A 24,279-nucleotide genomic window follows, 5' to 3' on the forward strand; every position below is an offset into this window, starting at 1 on the left:
AGGGAGCATAATTGTGTGTCTACATCATAGGGTTGTTGTGAGGATTAAATGAGTTAATATATATGAAGTGCTTAAAAGAAAGTCTGGCACATAGCAAACGCTGCTTAGGTTTTGGCATTATCCTTACGGTTGTTGCTATTGTTGTTATGGTGACTTGAAGCCATGATAGTGTATGAAATTCCATCCATGAATAGAAGAGTTTTAAGAAAAGTTCTTTGGATAAATTCTGGAGTTGAAAGAAGTGATTGTGAAGGAGATGGGTAAATGAATGGTTTTAAAGTTTGAGAATAATTGCCAGGGGAGGGGCGGGTGGGGGGGTGGATTACTGTGTCATGGAAATCACGGGAGGAAAAAGCAGCAATTCAGTTGTTAAAGGACTTGTTTCTCTGAATGGTTTTAATTTGGAGTGGTTAGGACAGAAGTCTGATTATGTGAAATTAAGAGGTGGGAAGAATGTGGGGGTCGTGGGTGTAGACTTTTCTATTAATAAGTTTAGAAATGAAGGAAAAGTGGTAGCTCGATGGAATGGAAGACCAAGTTAGGGATACTCTCTCCCAGTGAGAAGGCTTTCACTTTTGAGAAGAGTGTTCAGCCCAGGGCCTGAACTGTGCCATCACTCAATGTTTATTGCATGGATGATGAGTTATCTCATTTCACACTCCTAACAACACTGCATTATTAGGATCATTTCAGAGGTGAAGAAGTCGAGACAGACACTGAGCCATCCCTCCAGCTTCACTTTGCACCACTTTGAATTTCTTTATATTTCTTGAATAATACCTTCTGAGTAATACCACTTCTCAGGAAATGTTATTTCATTCATTTTTAATGGTCCTCAGATTCATGGAACTATTGAGTGATGAGACAATTTAAACTCAAATTTAATTGGCTCCAAAGCTGATATATTTTTACTGCTCAAGGAGTTGGTAAGACGGAAATAATGATGGGAAAAAATGCCAAGGGAGGCAAGGATATGAATGTCTTGTTGAAATGATAGATGAAGTGATGTCCAAGGTGAGCAGTTACGGGGTGGAGGAGAAGGACACAGGATGAGAAAATGATGCTTCTCCCCATAACCAATACAAAGAAAGATGCTGAGTAAGGACACTTTAGAGGTATTGAAGGACTAGATTGGGAAAGGAATGAAAATCTGTTCATTGACAGTATGGAAGTGAGACAGGCTGGAAGGTAGGAGGTTTTGGTTGAAGAGACTACATCAGAATTTGAGGTCTGGCTGGAAGCTATTTCAGCTCTATAGTTGAACATGTGGTGGGGTCAGTCAGAGATTTGGAGTGAAGATAACCATGAAACTAGTGTCTATGAAAGCAGAAGTCCTCAGAAAGATAGCATTGTAATTTTTGAAAGGAAAACTGTTAGGGAGGCATTCATATCATAGTTGAAGTTTAAAGAGCACCATGGAAAAGCAGACTGTAAGAGTTAGGTATATGTCACAGACATCAAAAGAGGGGAAGTGTGATTGTGATTGTCACATGGTTGGAAAGTGTGTTGTTGCCTGTTTTCTTCTCAGTCAATGAGAAGGATGGCCTGGGAAAAGAAGTGGACTCTATTGGAATACCTGTCAAATAATGTCAAATTCTGGAGGAATTGAGATGAAAAGTTTGGAAGAGATAGTGATTAAGATTCTGTATTTTTAAGGCAGACACACTTATATTCAAGTACTAGGCCTGACACGTGTTAGCTGTGTGACTTGAGCTCTTGTCCCAGCATCTTTTTTTTTCTTTTTTTTTACATCTTTATTGGAGTATAATTGCTTTACAATGGTGTGTTAGTTTCTGCTTTATAACAAAGTGAATCAGTTATACATATACTTATGTTCCCATATCTCTTCCCTCTTGCGTCTCCCTCCCTCCCACCCTCCCTATCCCACCCCTCCAGGTGGTCACAAAGCACCGAGCTGATCTCCCTGTGCTATGCGGCTGCTTCCCACTAGCTATCTACCTTACGTTTGGTAGTGTATATATGTCCATGCCTCTCTCTCGCTTTGTCACAGCTTACCCTTCCCCCTCCCCATATCCTCAAGTCCATTCTCTAGTAGGTCTGTGTCTTTGTTCCTGTCTTACCCCTAGGTTCTTCATGACATTTTTTTTTGTTTTCTTAAATTCCATATATATGTGTTAGCATATGGTATTTGTCTTTCTCTTTCTGACTTACTTCACTCTGTATGACAGACTCTAGGTCTATCCACCTCATTACAAACAGCTCAATTTCATTTCTTTTTATGGCTGAGTAATATTCCATTGTATATATTTGCCACATCTTTATCCATTCATCCGATGATGGACACTTAGGTTGTTTCTATCTCCGGGCTATTGTAAATAGAGCTGCAATGAACATTTTGGTACATGACTCTTTTTGAATTATGGTTTTCTCAGGGTATATGCCCAGTAGTGGGATTGCTGGGTCATATGGTAGTTCTATTTGTAGTTTTTTAAGGAACCTCCATACTGTTCTCCATAGTGGCTGTACCAATTCACATTCCCACCAGCAGTGCAAGATTGTTCCCTTTTCTCCACACCCTCTCCAGCATTTATTGTTTCTAGATTTTTTGAAACTACCACTGGCATTTTTCACAGAACTAGAACAAAAAATTTCACAATTTGTATAGAAACACAAAAGACCCCGAATAGCCAAAGCAATCTTGAGAACGAAAAACGGAGCTGGAGGAATCAGGCTCCCTGACTTCAAACTATACTACAAAGCTACAGTAATCAAGACAGTATGGTACTGGCCCAAAAACAGAAAAATAGATCAATGGAACAGGATAGAAAGCCCAGAGATAAACCCACGCACATATGGCCACCTTGTCCCTGCACCTTTAAAGTCTGGTGAACCTATTGGATGAGGCTGTTGAGGGGGAACAGATGAGATATGGCATGTAAAGCACGTAAAGAGTAAATTTTCAATTAGTATTTGCTATGGTGAGAGACAGCACTGATTTTTCTGGTTAAGAATTTAGGCTGTGGGAGAAAATGTCCTTGATTTGGTATCTTCCCAGTAGTGTACAGTCTGTGAGAATTTAGGAATAGCTTCTCCACCCCGCTAACCCTCAGTAAACTCATCTTTTAATGGGAATCATATTAGTGTGTGTTTAATAAGAATGCCCTGCAAAGAAGAGCATGTAAAAGTATTTAGTATAGTGCCTAGCACAGAACAGGTACTTAATAAGCATTAAAATGTTAGCTCTTATTCTTTATTTATTTATTTTTTTTTTGTGGTGCGCGGGCCTCTCACTGTTGTGGCCTCTCCCGTTGTGGAGCACAGGCTCCGGACGCGCAGGCTCAGTGGCCATGGCTCACGGGCCCAGCTGCTCTGTGGCATATGGGATCTTCCCAGACCGGGGCACGAACCCGTGTCCCCTGCATCCACAGGCGGACTCTCAACCACTGCGCCACCAGGGAAGCCCTTAGCTCTTATTCTTAATAATAAATAAAAGTAATTCATGATATAAGGCAGAATCAAGGATAGTAATTTTATTTAGACTACTTAGTTTATATTTTATCAGTGTATAGCTGGCTTTAACTAAGGTAAGTATTAGAATTCATTTTTTAACAGCAAATATTCTTAATTTTCTTATTGACTTTAGTTCATTGGAAATCCTGGGATTCAGAAATGTGGATTAAAAGTAATTTCTTCTATAGCACATTTTCCTGATGCATTAGAGGTGTTATCCCTGGAAGATGCTATTGATTCGGTGCTTCACACACTGCAGATGTATCCAGATGACCAAGGTTGGTACAATTGAACTCAGGATTTAGATTTTTATAGGCCTTTAGCTGTTGGTTGAACATGTTTGAATTTTTTCTTCAGTTTTGAGATTTAAAACAATAAATTTTGTTTCTTTTTTCTTTTTTTCTTTTTTAGAAATTCAGTGTCTGGGTTTAAGTCTTATAGGATGTTTGATTACAAAGAAGAATTTATGCATAGGCACTGGGCATCTGCTGGCAAAAGTTCTGATTTCCAGCCTACAACGATTTAAGGATATTGGTGAAATACAGATGAAAGTATGTGCATTATCTTGAAGGGAATTGCGATCTTGCACAGATTTCTCTTTCAGAGCAGCTGGTGTAACTCCCACTTTGCGTTAATGGGTATATTCTAGTTAACTGAAAACCTTTTTTTATCATTTTGTAGTATTTTAATTATAGTAGATGAAGATAATTGGATTGAATCTCAAAATATCCTGTTTCATTACTAAATCTCTAAAATTAGTATATTTATTTGTCATTTATCTTTTCCATGAAAGAGCACAGAATGTGCTAAAGAAATTTCAGCTAGCTGAGCTTTATTTGCTTAGATTTTAGATAAGTAAAAGTTATAATCTGAAATTTGTCATTCTCTGTGTTTTATTGTTAGCTGCTTACCTAGTAATTTTGCCCCTTGATTTTTTTTCTTGCAGTGAAACAATATTTTAAACATTTTTCATCAAGCAAAATTTAAAATGGGATCTATATTAACTGTCTATAAGGAATCCAAGATACTGGTTTAAGATTAATTTAGGGGAGATTAAGAAGTAAATTGTTTCAGAGTGTTTTTCTTTTAATGTTAGCAAAACAAATAGTTTCCTTAAGAGTTTCTGCCTTAGTTGTGGTTTTTTAGTAATGGAGTTAACAATTTTCATAAACCAAATATTTTCATAAATGGCAGCCTTCACCAGGAGTGAAAATGTCTAAGCTCTAATCTTTGCACAGACATTATTAGTAAATGTGATAATGCATGTAAGATTTTAAATTTTAAAGTGCTGAACACACAAGCAAAAATGTGTTTTAGAACCAAAATGTCTTTTATAAATCTGCTTTTTTTTTTTTTTAAAATCTGCTTTTTTAATGTGCCTCAACCTAGGCTGATTAAAACCAAGGCAGAATTGATTATAAGTAATCCTAGGGAAAGGAAATTATTTTGTGCAGGTATGAAGGTGTCAGTCAGTATTTATTCATCTAAGCATAAATTTTAGGATTTTTATAGTAGAGGTTGTAAACTATTGACCAGTGGGCTAAATTTGGCTTGTCAACATATTTTATTTGGCCAGTTCAGTGTTTATAAGTTTTTAACTTGAATTATATGCCTTCTATGCATTTGCATTACCTGCTTTGCTATTGCATTCATTTGAGTTTGCAAGGACCTCTGCTCTAGAGGTTAGTGGACCACATGCCGCTCAGACCTGCATAGATTAATACTATTTCTCCTGTCAAATGTTAGGAAGCATTTGTAGAAACTCAGCATCTTATGAGCTCAAAATAATAATTTTAACATTTAGATGATTTCATTAATATATACTAGAAAGATAAAAATTTTAAAAGTTAAGTGGATCTTTGGTGAGTTTACCCAAGCTATATAATAGTCAAGTCAGAAGTTCACAACTCTTGGGGTGGTTCTAAAAAGTAATGGTGTACTGATCAGTTCTTTATAAATGATTTGCTATAAGGATGTAAATCTCAGAGTGTCTTTAGAGCTTCTCTCAGATGCACTCAATGTGAATAAAATCTAGGAAGTCGCATTTGTCTGAGGTTAAAATTTAAGAAGATAGCACAAAAATTTGAGGGGAAATGCTAAGCTATCTAGAGAACCTGATCTGCAATCTTGTAATAAACAATTCACATCACTGGTCTATTTGGATTTGTGGCACTGCTGACTCTGCTGTTCTAATCCTGATTAGTATCTGGCTTTCAACCTGTAGGTATGGCTTCAGGCAGGGAATCTTTAAAAGGCAAATTTTGGTGTATTAGGTATTTTTCCTGCTTTGCTAGATGATAGTTTGTTAACTAGCATCTTATTCTCTGTGCACCTGCTTATTTCTTAGTAATGAGAGATCAAGGTGTATTTGTTTCATTGTCTCAAGGTTTATAGCTTTAAAGTACAAACCTAATAAATACATCTACTTAGCTAAGTGAACATCCAAGGTTTTAAGTACCATATACAGTCTCTCTTTTACATTATTTATTTATTTATTGTCCACAATTGCTTTGTTGTTATTATTTTTGATCACACTTTCAGGGATTTCAGACAATCTTGACGGTACTGGAATTGTCAGTGTCTTTTTCCAAGCTGCTGGTGCATCATTCCTTTGATTCAGTAATATTCCATCAGTTGTCCTCCAACATCATGGAGCAAAAGGATCAACAGGTACAATGTTTTTCACCTGTATTCTAACTGTTACACATTTAGCTGACTCTAATCCTCACTTCCATTCTCTTTAGTTTCTAAATCTTTGTTGCAAGTGCTTTGCAAAATTGGCCATGGATGAAGAGTTAAAAAGTGTGATGCTAGAGAGAGCATGTGATCAGAATAACAGCATCATGGTCGAATGCTTGCTTCTGTTGGGAGCGGATGCCAATCGAGCAAAAGAAGCAGCTTCTTTAATTTGTCAGGTAAATATTCAAGGACTCACTTTTGTTTTTTTCTGTTATTTGACTCTGCCATTGTATAGCTCTTATCTACATCCTATTATTCTACACTACAGAATTTATCAGTTTATTGAACAAATGCTTGTGATTTGTAGGAGTTTAGATTCACAGAATTTCAGAGGTAATAGGTCCCTTAGGTGTTATTATCTAATCATTCATTTTATTTTTCTACCTAGCTTGTTAAGTTGATAAATAACTTTTCAAATGTGTCTCCTACTATGCATCTCTGTGCAAATCGTTCTCCAGCCACACACCATACAACACATGGTTTTATCTTGTTTTGATCATCTTTCAGCTATTTTCTCTCTGTTTTCAGTTTCTCTCTCTAGAAAATTCTCCCCTCAGGGCTACCACATGTGGCCCTGTAGGCTGTGTACTGCACACTTTGGGGTGCTGTACCCATTGACAACCCTGCTGTGGGCCACCCTGCAGTTGTGTGGCACTGGGCCTGCTTCCCTTCTCTCCCTTCCCTCATGCACTGTGCAAACACATATATCTAATTCTGCTTTGCCTTCAAAATCTAACCTAAATTCCTTGTCCTCAATAAAGCCCTCCCCACACTCCCAGACCTCCATACAAAATAAAGATTTACTTCTTGTGTAAGTCCGTGACAGTTTATGTACACTCTTTATATTTTGTGAGTTATGTGAAAGTAGAGATGTACAAGGTTCATCTATGTATCATTCAGAATATCTAACTCACTGCTTTACATACAGTATGAATTCGGTACGTATTTATCAGAGTGCATTACATGTTATTTCAAGTTTGTCTTCATTCTATAAATTTTAGCATTTATAATAGCATTCGGGAAGCACTACATATATTTTCTGGTTACTTAATATTTCCAACAAAGCAATTATGTAGTGATTTAATATACATTATTAAATAACCAGCAGAGTGCTGTGTTTTCCAATAATTTTCTTTTAAAGCCTTACTTTATTTAATTTCCCAGTCACCTATGGATTCAAATCAATTTGTCAACTGTAAGATTAAGTTAGCACATATTAGCAATCTACCTAAAAAGAAACTGAACCTGTAACTCATTTTCATGCACAATTAATTTATGCCAAATACATAATAAAATTATTTAAATTAGTCATATTTCATTTAAGCAAGCAACATTAAAAATAGTTGCTTTTCTGTTATTAAAGATAATTAAATTATTTTCCTCAATAATTTAATATGTTTTTATTGTGTATCTTTTGTGTGATCTTGAGATCATTGAGTTAATGTTACTTGGATTGAAAAGAAACTTCCCCTTCAGATTTTTCCCAGGGAAACAACATAGCTAAAATCACTTGAGTGCAATTACTCTACATTCCCCACAGGGAGTGCTTTCTACTTTTCTCTCAATTTATCCAAATATTTCTATACAAAAGGCTTTTTACCTTATTCTTCTTCCCAAGTTCTTTTGGACTTAATGTACTTATTTATATCTTTTCTTCTTAAAATCAGATCTTTACATCCATGGGTGTATTAAATGTAAAGAATTTATCCTAGTTGTCAGAGATTATTTGTATCTAACATGATAAATGTTGATTAAATATTGTGGGTAGATTGATTGAACATACCTTATTTTGTACCACTGTAAAGTGACATAATCAAGACTATTCATGCACCAATGCTGCATAATTAAGAACTATTCAGAGCAAGGACAGATTTAATCTTGTTAGGTTTTCTGAGGTGAATATAATAATAATGTAATGTATATGACTGGTAGAGAAGAATATGGAGGATTAATATCGGGTGTGAAAATGCATGAATGGAGACCTGAAGATGACTCATCAAGTCATGGTGGGAAGAGCAAGGATAATGAATTGTGAATAAATATAATAGCAGACACTTCTGTGGTGTTCATTATCATCTGGGCCCTGCTCTGAGCCCTTTACTTAATAAACTCCTCACAACAACCTTAGGAATAAGTCCTAGTACTAGTATAGGATCTATTATGCAGGAGAGGAATTGAGGCACAGAAAGGTTAAGTAACTTGCCTGAGGACACTCTACAGGTAAGTAGTGGAAAATCTGCCTGCTTTAATCTTTTGTTTACATAACAGATTCATGATAGTGGTGGTGGGGGGAGGGGGTTATACATTCATTACTGAATGCTGGTTTGAAATATTAGGATTTGATTGTGTGCTGAATTACTTATAAATTAGAATATGAGAGACAAGATGGCAAAGGATAGTAAATTACAGTTTGATTATATTTGAATTATCCTCATTATTAAAATACAAAACTGTGTATCTGAGCAGTATTTTTTTTCCTTCTCATGAAGTTGAAATTACTTTCATAATTTTATTTCTTTTGTCTGATACTGTTTCTTATATATTTATCTCTTCATGGCACCATATCCCTGAAATCAGCTGGGATAGCTTGGGTCCCCTGAGGAAAATTCTGCTATAAAATGTATTGAGCATATTCTCTGTGGAAAGCACAGTGCTAGATATTCAGTAAAGAATAGAAAAGGAGTTTCCTGTTTCAAGATGGTTTCAAAGTGTCTTTTGGGAGATGGGGGAGGATAAAACATAAATCACCTTAATACAAGGTAGGCAGTAAATGCCATAATTTAGAGATAAAAGATTTCTGGGCTCCAAGAGAAGAAATGAGTTTTTTTTGCCCCTCCCTTCCTCCCTTCCTCCCTTCCTCCCTTCCTCCCTCCCTCCCTCCCTCCCTCCCTCCCTCCCTCCCTTCCTTCCATCCTTCCTTCCTTCCTTCCTTCCTTTAAAATTTCCTGTGGGCCCTTAAAGGATTTTAATAATTTGCTAAATTAAATATATTCCTTAGGCATTGTGCTAGGGTACAGAGGTACAAATTGAATTGCAGTAGCATCCATGCCTTTCATTCTAGTTATAAAACAGATAAGCATGTCTAGTTCAGTGTGCTAAGTGCTATGTTAAAGAAAATGGGATGGGCATCGGAGGAAGAAGGGTGTGTGTAGCCTGGAAAGCTGATAGCAAGGACTTAATGTGCAAGAGAGTTTAAAACTATTCCTTCAAGAATGAACATCTTTTTACTGGCTGAAGAACAGAATTAGATATTTGAGGCAAGAGAAATAGCATAAATGAAGGTAATAAGGTTTGAAAAATTGCATGTCGTATTTGGGGGAATGTCCTGGAGCAGAAAGGTTTTAGAAGATTTTAAAATAGGTTAATGACCTGATCATATCCAGACTAGAAAAGTACTATAGTGGCTCTGGGGAGAATGGGTTGAAGGTGGGTGATCCTGGAGACCTATGGGCACTAAGTTGGTGCCATCACACCACAGGACTGTCCCCTCAAACCTCTTGGACACACTTTAATTCTGAAGAATTCAGGAATTTTCCCCAACCATCTTGTTCCATTGACCTGGTACCCTGAATCTTAGGGTCTTCTTTCCTTTTATTTTTTAATCCTTAATATTGGGTCATGAAAGGAGCACAGGCTTTGGAACCAGCAGATTTGATTTCAAATCCAAGTCTCTTATTGACTAGCTCTAAGGGTTTAGACAAATCACATATTTTTCCTAAATATTCATCTATAAAATGGGGGTAATAATTTTTACGGCATAGGTTTTTTAAAAATAAGGATTGGAGGTCATGTGTTTACAGAAGTTAGCACAGTACCTGGCATATAATGTTTATATTATCTATGACTTTGTTCTTCTAGTTGATAACATCACATTCCATAGCCTTTCAGAAGCTGTTGCTGGGTTGGGCCAGTGTGCTATGCTGCAGGTTGCTAAGGCTTCTCTCTGCTTACTATGGTCACTCTAGTTTTTGTAGCAGCTAGCATGCTAACCCACCTTGAGGACCTGCTCTGAAAACGTAACATTCAGGGGAAGGTAGAAAACTGAGAGACAAGATACGTTTTTGTGGAAATTAAAATTCTTGTCCTGGAAAACCAGAAGTAAATTATGACTGTCCTTTGCATGTGGCATTAGCAAATTTTATGATATTTATACTCACACTTAGTTATTCTGTGTCATGAATGAAGGCAGGGCAGTAGCATTTACTGTGTTAAGGTACTAGTTTCCCAGATGTCTTCCAGTGAGCAAACAGAAGTCCAGAAAGTATGAGAAACGTGTAAATTGTTGGAGCCTCAGGTATTCTGACTTCAAGCCTATGAGTTTTATTTCATACCATGTTGCCTTTTTCATGGTAACTGACTCTCATGTGGCAGATTTATTTGATTTATGCTGCTCTGATATTTGTGGTGCTAATCTTATTTTATTTTCCTAATCTATTTCAAGGATGAGTTTTGCCTTATTTTGTTTCATTCTGAATTTACGGATGTAGCGAAAAATCACACCAAGTTTGATTATCAGTCTCTTAAAAGGAAAAATGACAGGTTGTTAATGTGCTTACCTTCTCTTTTTCTTTAATAGGTATGTGAGAAAGCGAGCAGTCCCAAAGTGGTAGAACTGTTACTGAATAGTGGATCCCGTGAGCAGGATGTACGGAAAGCTCTAACAATCAGCATTGGGAAAGGCGACAGCCAAATCATCAGCTTACTCTTAAAGAGGCTTGCCCTGGATCTGGCCAATAATAGCATCTGCCTTGGAGGATTTTGTATGGGAAAAATTGAACCTTCTTGGCTTGGTCCTCTATTTCCAGATAAGACATCTAATTTAAGAAAAGAGACAAGTAAGTATTAACAGGAAAGTCTGTACAAGTTTTAATTTTAGTAGTTTTAAAAATCACTAATCTTTTAGTTAGTTTTCATTCCAGTTTGGTTCAACTTAAGCCAAAACTATTGTAAAGGCTTGGATATCTTTTTTTTTTTGTCAAGAAATGCTTGAAACTGTATATTTAAGTTCTTTATGAGCCAGCAAATACATATTTTATAAAGATAGAGCAAAACAGTGGGATCTTTCTGTCAGGTTTCTTTTCTTTGTTACATATTTTATTTTTTATTATAAAAATAATCTATGTGCATTTACAAATAGAAAAACATAAGAATCCTAAGGAAGAAAATAACAACTTATTTTTTCACTTATAGATAATCAATGTAGATTTTTTCCCTAGACTTTTTGTATGCTTACATATGAATTAAAATGTGTGCATGGAAACATAAACACATATATACTTTGCATTTTCAAGTTAGTATACTTCGCATTTCACTTAAGGATGTAATTTCAAGTTAATATAGATCTTGTATACATTAAGTACATTGATGACAGTTACCACTAGCATCTATACTAGTGCTTTTCACATAGTAAGTGCTCATTAAATATAGTATAGGCAAATAGAAAATTCGGTAAGAAATTATGTTGATAAGCATATGTGGAAACAGGCACTTCACACATTATAGATATGAATTAAAATCTTCCTCTTTTGAGGAAAATTTGGCAATATCCATTAATACTTTAAATACCCAGGAATATGCTGATAGGGGTCCATAATACAGGCATTCTTTTTTTTTTTTAATTTTATTTATTTATTCATTTATTTATTTTTTTGGCTGTGTTGGGTCTTCATTTCTGTGCGCAGGCTTTCTCTAGTTGAGGCGAGCGGGGGCCATTCTTCATCGTGGTGCGCGGGCCTCTCACTGTCGCGGCCTCTCTTGTTGCGGAGCACAAGCTCCAGACGCGTAGGCTCAGTAGTTGTGGCTCACGGGCCTAGTTGCTCCGCGGCATGTGGGATCTTCCCAGACCAGGGCTCAAACCTGTGTCCCCTGCATTGGCAGGCGGATTCTCAACCACTGCGCCACCAGGGCAGCCCCAGGCATTCTTAATGTGCACAAAAATTATGTTCAAGAATGCACATTAAAATATTATTCATAGGGCTTCCCGGGTGGCGCAGTGGTTGAGGATCTGCCTGCTAATGCAGGGGACACAGGTTCGAGCCCTGGTCTGGGAGGATCCCACATGCTACAGAGCAACTAGGCCCGTGAGCCACAGCTACTGAGCCTGCGCATCTGGAGCCTGTGCTCCGCAACAACAGAGGCCGCGATAGTGAGAGGCCCGCACACCGTGATGAAGAGTGGCCCCTGCTTGCCACAACTAGAGAAAGCCCTTGCACAGAAACGAAGACCCAACACAATAAATAAATAAATAAATTAGAAAAAAAATATTATTCATAATAACAAAAAATTAGGGAAAAACCTAAGTATTCCCCGAAAGGAACTATTCAAATTAATTATGGTATGTTCATGCAGTGGAATGCTTTGCATTCATTGGGAGAAAAACATCTAGCAAATCCAAATGTCCAGATATAGAATGCATTCTTTTTTTTTTTTAAATAAATTTATTTATTTTTGGCTGTGTTGGGTCTTCGTTGCTGTGCACGGGCTTTCTCTAGTTGTAGCGAGTGGAGGCTACTCTTCATTGAGGTGCGCGGGCTTCGCACTGCGGTGGCTTCTCTTGTTGTGGAGCACAAACTCTAGGTGTGCAGGCTTCAGTAGTTGTGGCACGTGGACTCAGCAGTTGTGGCTCCTGGGCTCTAGAGCACAGGCTCAGTAGTTGTGGCACACGGGCTTAGTTGTTCTGCGACATGTGGGATCTTCCCGGAACAGGGCTCGAACCCGTGTCCCCTGCATTGGCAGGCGGATTCTTAACCACTGCACCACCAGGGTAGTCCCTAGAATGCATTCTTTTTTTTTTTTTTTTGCGGTACACGGGCCTCTCACTGTTGTGGCCTCTCCCGTTGTAGAGCACAGGCTCCGGATGCACAGGCTCAGCGGCCATGGCTCATGGGCCTAGCCGCTCCGCGGCATCTGGGATCTTCCCGGACTGGGGCACGAACCCGTGTCCCCTGCATCGGCAGGTGGACTCTCAACCACTGCGCCACCAGGGAAGCCCTTAGAATGCATTCTTAAGGGAAAAAACAGTTAGAGAACAGTGTTTTTAGTATACTAATATTGGTGAAAAGACAATTGGGATATGGTAGTCATAAGTGTTCGAATGTGAAAAGACCATGTTGAGAAAATAATCCAGAAATGGGTGCCCTGGTTGCCTTTGGGGACCTTGGAAACTAATGAAATATGATTAGAGTCTATGTTTTATCACTTCAATTGGTCTCATGTGAACAACCTGCTTACTTTAATCTTTGATCTCTCATGGAGAGGAATTGTGGGCCTTTGGAGAGGTACAAAGGGAGATATACATTCAGGGTATTCTTTTGTTTCTGTACGAAGTTTTTTACAAGTATTGACAAGTCTTACCTAATTTAAAAAATATAATGTCATTTGAGAGATTGGAGGGCATAGCCATAATTTTTTGACAACTGGTCTGAGTAAAGAACATTTTGAATTCAAAGCTTTAAAACATTTTCCAGGTACTATTTGAGTTACGCACACATGTTGTAATGTGAGTTATGATAGTAATATTTGAAGAAATTTTCCAGGATATATGTAGGACAATGAGAACTCTGCCAACTTATTTCGTCAAAATAGAGCATAATATAAAATGCAGTAAAATAGCAAGAAGAATGTTAAGAAGAATTTTGAAATTTCATCAAATTTCCTAATAGAATGAATCACTCAGCAAATAGTTTATAAAAATAAGAAGATCATTTATTATCTTCTGTGTCCTAAGTGTTCTGCTAAAAACTTCACATGCCTCATATTCTTTAATTTTTTCCATAATCCTGTGCTGTGTATATTGTTGTCTTCACTTCCCGAGTGAGGACACTGACACTCAGGGAGCTTGTATAACTTGCAGGTGACTTGAGCACAGGCCTGTCTGGCTTCAAGGCCCAGACCTTTTCCTGGATCAAGTTAGTTTCATAAAGGTTCAGTTTTGTCACCAACACCAAAGCTTTGTGTAAATTTAAAAAAAAATTTAAGTTCATTGCCTGCTACTTTATACAGTATCATGATTGTAAAGTGACTTTGAAGTAAGAATAAAAAATCTTAGAAGTAGGAGACTATATAAGGAACTTTGGTATGATATATGTTTATGCTTGTATAATTATTGATTTCTAAAAATAGAACTACCATACGACCCAGCAATCCCACTACTGGGCATATACCCAGAGAGCACCATAATTCAAAAAGAGTCATGTACCACAATGTTCATTGCAGCTCTATTTACAATAGCCAGGATATGGAAGCAACCTAAGTGTCCATTGACAGGTGAATGGATAAAGAAGATGTGGCACATATATACAATGGAATATTACTCAGCCATAAAAAGAAACGAAATTGAGCTATTTGTAGTGAGGTGGGTGGACCTAGAGTCTGTCATACAGAGTGAAATAAGTCAGAAAGAGAAAAACAAATACCATATGCTAACACATATACATGGAATCTAAAAAAAAAAAGGTTCTGAAGAACCTAGGGGCAGGACAGGAATAAAGATGGAGACGTAGAGAATGGACTTGAGGACACGGGGAGGGTAAGCTGGGACGAAGTGAGAGAATGGCATGGCTTGTGGGAAGCAGCCACATAGCACAGGGAGATCAGCTCAGTGCTTTGTGACCACTTAGAAGGGTGGGATAGGGAGGGTGGGAGGGAAACGCAAGAGGGAGGAGATATGGGGATGTACGTATATGTATAGCAGATTCACTTTGTTATAAAGCAGAGACTAACACAACATTGTAGCGCAATTATACTCCAATAAAGATGTTGAAAAATAAAAAGTTGTTGCTGGTATATCGTTTTATTTTTAGATATAGGATCCACCCTAGCGAGAATGGTGCTCAGATATCAGATGAAAAGTGCTGTGGAAGAAGGAACAGCCTCAGGCAGCAGTGGGACTTTTTCTGAAGAAATACTTGATAAATTTGATGAATGGACCTTCATTCCTGAGTCTTATGTTGACAGTGTATTTGCTCAAAGTGATGACCTGGATAGTGAAGGTAATTATTACTAAACAATAGACTCAGTTATGTTTTAAAACACTTACCCTCTGGCATTGAACAGTAGAAATTGAGACAAAAATCTGATTTACTTCATTTGTAAAATCTTGAGGAAAACTGTATTCATTAGTGGAAATAGTTAATGCTTACTATTACTTTACTACTACTTAAGGCAATGAAGAAAATGTATGTCTACACTTTTAAGTGTTATCATACTGCCCATAATCAGTGAGTGGTGGCTATTGCAGTGAAAACACTGACTCAGACTGGAATTGGATTCCATATTCCATCATCGACTAGATACTTCTGTGGTTTGTGTAAGCCCCTTATCCTTATTAAAGGCAGTGTTGCTAAACTTCCAGGATTATTTATAGGAATTTGGAAAAATGTATGTAAAGTGTCTGGGAGAGTGTTTGCAAATAGAAAGTGCTTAATAAAAAATATTTTTATCTTTATTAGAGTTAAAAATAATATTTTAATAACTCCTGAAATAACAAAAATTTAACATGGCAAGATATTAATGGCAGTGATTAAGGCTGACATTTAACATAATACAGTTTGGTAAAAATAGGGTGAGGTGCTTTTTTATTAAAATAGTATGATTGAAACCTTTGGGTGATAGAATAAAGACATTTGAGAGGGCAAAAATAAGAGTTATTCCAAAATCTCATGTCTCAAGTCCAAACATTCTTTAAAACCAACTTTATTGGGACTTCCCTGGTGGTGCAGTGGTTGAGAATCTGCCTGCCAATGCAGGGGACATGGGTTCGAGCCCTGGTCCAGGAAGATCCCACATGCCGCAGAGCAGCCAAGCCTGCGCGCCACAACTACTGAGCCTGCGCTCTAGAGCCCGCAAGCCATAACTACTGGTCCCATGTGCTACAACTACTGAAGCCCACGCACCTAGAGCCTGTGCTCTGCAATAATAGAAGCCACCGCAATGAGAAGCCTGCGCACCACAACCAAGAGTAGCCCCCGTTCGCCGCAACTAGAGAAAGCCCACACCCAGCAACGAAGACCCAATGCAGCCAAAAATAAATAAATAAACAAAACCCCCCACAACTTTACTGAGATATACTAATTTACCCATTTTAAGTATATGTTTTCATTTATACATCCATGTAATCATCACCACTATTAAGTTATGCAACGTTTCTATCATCCAAAAAAGTTCCTTTATATGTCTCTTTACAAAAAACTTCCCCCCCTACCTTGTCCCTTGGCAACCGCTGATTTGCTTTCTGTCACAATATATTAAAATAGTATTTTCTCAAGTTTCATATAAATAGGATACAGTATGTCCTTTTTTATGTCTGGCTGTTTTCTGAAGTGGTTATACCATATTATACTCCCACCAGCAATGTATGAAAATTCTAGTTGCTCTGAATCCTCATTACACTATAACACTTAGTATCGTAAGTCAGTTTAATTTTAGCCATTCTAGTGAGGCTGTAGTCCTAGCTTATTTGGGTTTAATTTTCATTTCCCTGAAAACTATTGATATTGAGAATATTTTCATGTTCTTATTGGCCATTCATATATTGATATTTTCTTTGCAAAGTGTTCAAATTTTTGCTAACTTTTAATTGTCTTGTTGTCTTATATTATTTTAAGAGTTCTTTTTATATTCTAAGTAGAAGTCATTTGACAGATATATGAATTACAAATATTTTCTTTCGTTTATAGCTTGTTTTTTCATTTATTAATGTTATTTTTCAAAGAGCAGAGGTCTTAAATTTTGAAAAGTGCAGTGTTTCAGTTTTTTCTTTTCTAGTTTGTGCTTTTTCTATCCCATTTAAGAAATCTTTTCCTATCTCAAATTTGTGAATATTTTCTCTTATGTTTTCTCATAGAAGTGTTAAATTCTTAGCTTTTACATTTAGGTCTATAATCCATTTTAATTTTGGTATATAGTGTCAGTGAAGAATTGACATTTATTTTTTTCCACATAGATATCCAGTTGTTTTAACATTACTTGTTGAATATACTATATTTCCTCATTGAATTAATGGCATGTTTGTCCAATTTAACTGACCATATAGGTGTGGTTCTATTTCTGCATTCTTTTTTAAAAAAAATAAAAAAATTTTTTTATTGGAGTATAGTTGACTTACAATGTTGTGTTAGTTTCACATGTACAGCAAGGTGAATCAGTTATACATATATCCACTCTTTTTATAGGTTCTTTTCCCATTATAGGCCATTACAGAGTATGAAGTAGACATACCTGTGCTATACAGTAGGTTCTTATTAGCTGTCTATTTTATATATAGTATTGTGTATATGTCAATCCCAGTCTCCCAATTTATCCCTCCCCTCCTTATCCCCTGGTAACCATAAGTTTGTTTTCTACATCTGTGACTCTACTTCTGTTTTGTAAATAAGTTCATTTGTACCCTTTTTTTAGATTCCACATATAAGTTATATCATCATATGATATTTGTCTTTCTGTGTCTGACTTATTTTACTCAGTACAACAATCTCTAGGTTTGTCCATGTTGCTGCAAATGGCATTATTTTGTTCTTTATTTTAAGGCTGAGTAATATTCTATTGTATATGTGTACCACATCTTCTTTATCCATTCCTCTGTTGATGGACATTTAGGTTGCTTCCATGTCCTGGCTATTGTAAATAGTGCTGCAGTGAACATTGGGGTGCATGTATCTTTTCAAATTATGGTTTTCTCCAGGTATATGCCTAGGAGTGGGATTTTATTCTGTGCCAATAATTTATATCTTTATCCTTATGCCAATGCCATACTGTCTTGATTACTTTAGCTTAATGAAATCTGATAGTATAAGTTCTCTGGTGGTGTTCTTTTTCAAAATTTTTCTTATTATACTAGATTGTTTGCATTTCCATATACATTTTGAATCAACTAATTAATTTTATGCTGGGATTTTTTATTAGAATTAAATCTATGTATACATTTAATATAGAATTAATGTATAAATAATATATTATTGTTATATAATATAGAATTAACATATAAATAAAAATTTCTTTAGATTAAATCTAGAAATAAATTTGAGGGAATTGGTGTCTTAATAATGAGTCTTCTGACATATAAATGTAGTATTTATTTCCGTTTATTTGTCATTTAAATTTCTCCCACCACTGTTTTGTATTGCATGTTTTTTGATGCTATTGTAAATAGTATTGTTTTTGAATTCCAATTTCCAGTAGTTCATTCACTGCTGGTTTATAGAAATGCAGTTGATTTCTTTGTATGTTAATGTATCCTGTGGGCTTGCAAAACTCATGAGTTCTGACAGCTTTTTGTTGACTCCACAGATTTTTCTATGTTCACAATAATGCCATTTGCTAATACAGACAGATTTACTTCTTCCTTTTAACCTGTATATCTTTTTCTCTTCTTCTTCTTTTTCATGTCTTATTACACTGGCTAGGACCTCCAGTACTATGCTGAATAGAAGTGGTAAGAGTAGGCATTGTTCCCTGGCTTCCAAACTTAGGGGGAAAGCATTCAGTCTCTCATCATTAAGTATGATGTTATATGTAGTTTTTTTTTTTTTTTTTAATAGCTATCCTTCATCAGGTTTAGGAAACTTGTTTCTAGTAATTATTTGCTGCAACTTTTTATCATAATGGGTGTTGGAAAATGCTTTTCTGCATCTGTTGAAATGGGCATATTTTCTCCCTTTATTCTGTTATTTAGTTAATTACATTGATTGATTTCCTAATGTTAAACCAAACTTTTCTGGGGGAAATCTTACTGGGTTATGGTGTATTATCCTTTTAATATATTATTTGATTTGATTTTCTAAAATTTTATTAAGGATATTGCATCTATGACAGATATTGGTCTGTAGTTTTGTTTTGTTGTAACTATGAGAGTATGCTAGCCTCTTGAAATGAATTGGAAAGTGCTCCTAACTCCACTGTTTTCTGAAAGAATTTGTGTAGGAGAGGTCTTAAATGTTTAATAGGATTCATGAGTAAAGCCTTGTAGGTTAGGAATACTTTTTGATGGTGGGGGGGAGGCTTTTTAATTATAAATATAATAACTTTAATAAATTTATGGTTCTTTTGATTTTTCTGTTACTTCTTTTGTCAGTTTTTGTAATTTGAAATGTTCAAGGAATTTGTCCACTTTACATAAGTTGCCAAATTTATTTATTGTTATTTATAATCTCTTATTGTCCTGTTAATGTTTATAAGATCATTAGTGATATCTGATCTTTAATTCTTGACATTGATATTTTTTGTCTTTCCTTTTTTTCTTTCTTCAGTCTAGCTCAAGATTTATCAATTTTATTGATCTTTTCAAAGAATCAGGTTTTTGTTTCATTGACTTTCTGTATTGATTGTCCATTTTATTTTTCATTGATTTTTGCTTTTTCTTTTCTTTCTTTTTCTTTTTTTTTTTACTTATTTAGATTTTATTTGACTCTTATTTTATAGATTCTTAACATGGAAGCTTAGAACACTGATTTTTAGAGCTTTCTAATTTTATAATATAAACATTTAAGACCATGCAGATCCTTCTGAGCACCATTTTAGCTGCATCCCACAACTTTTATATATTCTGTTTACATTCACTTTTGAAATATTCTAATTTCCTTTGTGATTTTTTGACTCATGAGTTATTTAGAAGAGTGTTGTTTATTTTCCAAATACTTGGACATTTTTCCACATAGCTTTCTCTTATTGGTTTCAAATTTCATTTTGTTGTGGTTAAAGAACCTACTCTGATGATTTCTGTCCTTTTACATTTATTGAGACATGCTTTGTGGACTACTGTGTGGTCTATCTTGGTGAATGTTTCATGTGCAATTAAAAAAATGTGTATTTGGTTGTTGTTGGGTGAAATTGGGTCAACTTGTTTGATAGTGTTTTTCAGGTCCTCTATATCTTTACTGATTTTTTCTCTACTTGTTATATTTAAGAACAAAATGTTGAGATTATAATTTGTTAATTTTCCTTTTCATTTTATCAGTTTATGCTTTGTGTATTTTGAAGCTCTGTTACTGGGTGAACATACATTAAATACTCTAATTTTTTTGATGACTTAACCTCCTTATATTGATCCAAGTTTGCATCTAGTATCATTTCCTTCCTCCTGAAGAGCTCCCTTTTACATTTCTTCTAGTGCACAGCTATAGGAAATCCCTATGCAGATTACTGGAGCTCTTTTTCCATGACTCTCTCCTGAAACTCCCAGCTAAGTTAGTCTCCATGAACACTGATCTCCATTTCCTCATCTCAAGAAAGCCATTGTGCTTTGTTTAAATTCCTTCTCATTGTGCCTATGGCCCTTAAATTGCCTCCAGGCAGAAAGCCAGGGTGATCATAAGGTTCACATAGTTTGTTTCCCTTCTTTCAGGGATTACACAGTCCTGTACTCTCTGCAGCCCAATGTCTGAAACCAGTTGTTTAAAAAAATTTGTCCAATTTTCTAGTTGTTCGTTGTGGGGAGGTTAAGTTCAGTGTTTGTTACACCATCATAGATGAAAGAAGAATTCTCTTTAAATATTTTTAAATAAAGGAAAACATCAGAAATGCTAACGTAAAAATAATTGATTTTTGGATTTGTAAATTTTATAATATTTTGACACAATTAATTCTTTATGCTTCTAAGATAAAAAGTGATAGAATTTAAAATCTCATGAGTTCTTAAAAATGGCTCTACATTATTTATCCTTAAAATATGACTAATATTGATCCTTATTTTCTTGAAAATCCATAATTTTAAAAGTAATTCTTTTCTCTCTCGAAACAATATTGCCAACTAAACTCATTGTGTTTATTTTAATGTAATTTCATAAATGAAACTATAAAATATGTAATTCAAACAGAGATGTACTCAAAATTACTGAATGTTAAATAATTTAGTGTGATTCCAATATTTAAAACAAGATTCGAAAATTTTCTAAGCAAAATTCAGAGAAACAGAAAGGAATAACATTGATCAGATTTATGTATAAACTTTCTCTGTTTCCTGAACATGCATGTATTTATTGTAGCACTTGTAACTATTTTTTTACTTGGCTCTTTCCTGCTGTACTATGAGCTCATATGAGGCCTGGATTATTTTTCCTGCTTATCTTTATCCTGCACTTACTCAGTGTCTAGTCTGTGACAGCCATTCAATAAATATTTGTGGATGAAGAATAATGTAGTTGAATTTGAAAATGACAAGCTGACATAGTTTATCATTTCTATTTTAAAGATGTTACAAAAGGAATTGGGTAATTTCCATTCATGAAAATGTGTTTAATGTTTTGTGATTGAACTACTATGCTAGCATCTTATGATTAGGTCAGCTTTTCTTACTTGCCTTTATGTTATTGTTTAAAAATAGGAAGTGAAGGCTCATTTCTTGTGAAAAAGAAATCAAATTCAATTAGCGTAGGAGAATTTTACCGAGATCCTGCCTTGCAGCGTTGCTCACCAAATTTGCAAAGACATTCCAATTCATTGGTAAGTTATACTGTAAAAACTGCAGTTAAATATTGTATATTTTTTGACATTCTTTCAATAACTGAAATTGTGTGCCAAAGCTAGGAGCTATTGGTGCAGAAATTCCCTAATGTGAGAAAACTCTCTCTCTCTCTCTATACACATGTGTGTGTGTGCGTGCACGTATGCGATTTTAAATTTACATTTGTAGACTTTTGAGCATGTTTGGGGCATATAGGTGCTCTGTACACTTTAAAATGGTTTTACTCTTTTTTCTTTTTAGAGCTTCATGTCTATGGAGCCCAGACTAGGTCTGTGTCTTATGGTATGGCTTGGTCCCATGAATATTTTAGCTAGTAATCTTATAGTGACTCCTAAAGAAACCAGATAGGAAAATGTTCTCTTTGCTCCAAAAAATGATGGTAATTTTATTATAAATATTTAATAGGGACCCATGTTTGATCATGAAGATTTACTGAAGAGAAAAAGAAAAATATTGACTTCAGATGATTCACTCAGTAAGTATTTGAAAGTAATCACAAGTAAATATTTTGAGCAGAATACAGCACTTTGATAAATTTCCTCTGATTATGCAAATTTTCTTGATGCCAATTTCACATAACCTTCAAATTATATTTACCTAATGATTCCATAGACTGTAGAAAAATGAAATACAATTATAGATTTAAAAATTTAGCCTTTATGATGTTATACATCATACACTTTTTATCCTTTCTACTGTGTTCCTTAAATGTAAATAATACCCTCACCAATGCCACTTTTGATGTTCTTCTTCTTCAGGTCTGTTGTTTTTTTACACTACTTATACCACCTGATTAAATATTTATTATTTACTGTTTATCTCTGCCACTGTAATGTAAGTTCCACAGTTTGGTTTTCTGTTGAATTTCCAGTGCCTTGAAGAGAGCCTGACAGTAGTAGGTGATCCATAAATGTTTACCATATGAACTTAGATTACTTGCTTATATTTCCATTGTTTGTTTGTTTTTGACAAAAGGAGCATCAAAATTCCAATCACATATGAGGCATTCAGAGAGCATTTCTTCCCTGTCTTCTGAGAGAGAATATATTACATCTTTAGACCTTTCAGCAAATGAACTAAGAGATATTGATGCCCTGAGCCAGAAATCCTGTATAAGTGGTCATTTGGAGCATCTTGAAAAGCTGGAACTTCACCAGAATGCACTCACGAGCTTTCCACAACAACTATGTGAAGTAAGTTTAATTTATCCTTATAATTCTCAGGATATTTGAAGAGCTTTTACATTTATATCTAACTTGCATGCTTAAATCTTTAAAAGGAACGTTCTGTTTTTGTGTCATTGGATAATAATTCCCCCATTCTTCTGGTTGTCATACAAGTATCTTAGTCTGTGTGGTATTCCAGAAGCATCTTTGGGGGCAGGTAATGGAAATGGAAATGTGATTAAAAAGGAATTCGAGGTTCTGTCCTGATGCTACATGGTAAGTATTAAAGTCTAGCAAGGCTATGTGTTGATTATGCCTTCAATTATTTAATTATAGTAGGACAACTTAAACTGTTTAAATTAGGTTAGACCTAGTTTGGTGGTCCTGGCTCTGCTCAGCTACCAACTGTGTGACAATAAGAACATATTACTCTGACTGCTGTAGACCCTAATTTTCTTATCTGCAAAATACAGAGGCTCAACTAAACTATCCATAAGGCATTAATTGAGTTTTGAAATTATATGCAGCTTAAAAATTGATTTTTATGCTCAAAGTTCCTATTTCATAAAAATTAAAGTATAAAATAGTCTGCTGATAGGGTAGTCCTCTGACTATTGACTTTGTTCATCCTTTTTTTATGTACTATAGATCAGAAGTCAAAGAAAATATACGGACAAAACGATCTTAATACAAATGTTTAAATTTTTAAACAAATTCTTGAACTGAACTGCAAAGTTTGAAAAAGAATTATACCTGTTTTTATAAACTAGTGTTGTTGCCAGTACATTTCCCTTTTTCTAATTTTTAAAATTTACCATAATTTTGACATATTTTCAGAGCAACATTGCATGATTTTTAAATATATTTAAGTGGTATCTTTCCCCTAAAGTTTGTATATCTAGGGAAAGAGAAGAAAAAAAGGTGATCCCTAACGCTACCCCAGTGTCTAAAGTATATCCCCACTCTATTCTCCTCTTTACCTGCATAAATCCCCCAAGTTACAAGGGCCTCATTTTTTTTTTAAACATCTTTATTGGAGTATAATGGCTTTAAAGTGGTGTGTTAGTTTCTGCTTTATAACAAAGTGAATCAGCTATACATATACATATATCCCCATATCTCCTCCATCTTGTGTCTCCCTCCCAAGCTCCCTACCCCACCCCTCTAGGTGTTCACAAAGCTCCGAGCTGATCTCCCTCTGCTATGCGGCTGCTTCCCACTTGCTATTTGTTTTACATTTGATAGTGTATATATGTCCATGCCACTATCTCACTTCGTCCCAGCTTACCCTTCCCCCTCCCCGTGTCCTCAAGTCCATTCTCTATGTCTGTGTCTTTATTCCTGTCCTGCCCCTATGTTCTTCAGAAACATGTTCTTTTCTCTTCTTTTCTTTTTAGATTCCGTATATATGTGTTAGAATACGGTATTTGTTTTTCTCTTTCTGAC

The 24,279-nt window shown here is 35.5% G+C and overlaps 1 protein-coding gene across 7 annotated transcripts in view; it reads left to right on the plus strand.

Annotated features, from left to right (window-relative positions):
* The window catches only part of LRRK2 (leucine rich repeat kinase 2), a 159,338-nt gene that overhangs the window by 57,375 nt on the left and 77,684 nt on the right, over positions 1–24,279 (plus strand). For all 7 annotated transcript variants that reach the window (XR_004478946.2, XM_033412351.2, XM_049694030.1 and 4 more), the window contains 9 exons: positions 3,605–3,749; positions 3,883–4,022; positions 6,013–6,141; positions 6,216–6,386; positions 10,787–11,045; positions 15,012–15,200; positions 21,527–21,645; positions 22,073–22,142; positions 22,643–22,860. Coding sequence is in view for 6 of the 7 variants with exons in the window: in XM_033412351.2 (XP_033268242.1) it covers positions 3,605–3,749; positions 3,883–4,022; positions 6,013–6,141; positions 6,216–6,386; positions 10,787–11,045; positions 15,012–15,200; positions 21,527–21,645; positions 22,073–22,142; positions 22,643–22,860 (1,440 nt within the window). In the remaining variant the exon portion in view is untranslated. The remainder of the gene's footprint in view (positions 1–3,604; positions 3,750–3,882; positions 4,023–6,012; positions 6,142–6,215; positions 6,387–10,786; positions 11,046–15,011; positions 15,201–21,526; positions 21,646–22,072; positions 22,143–22,642; positions 22,861–24,279) is intronic.

The sequence above is a fragment of the Orcinus orca genome, chromosome 11 (assembly GCF_937001465.1).
Source record: "Orcinus orca chromosome 11, mOrcOrc1.1, whole genome shotgun sequence".
NCBI lineage: Eukaryota > Metazoa > Chordata > Mammalia > Artiodactyla > Delphinidae > Orcinus > Orcinus orca.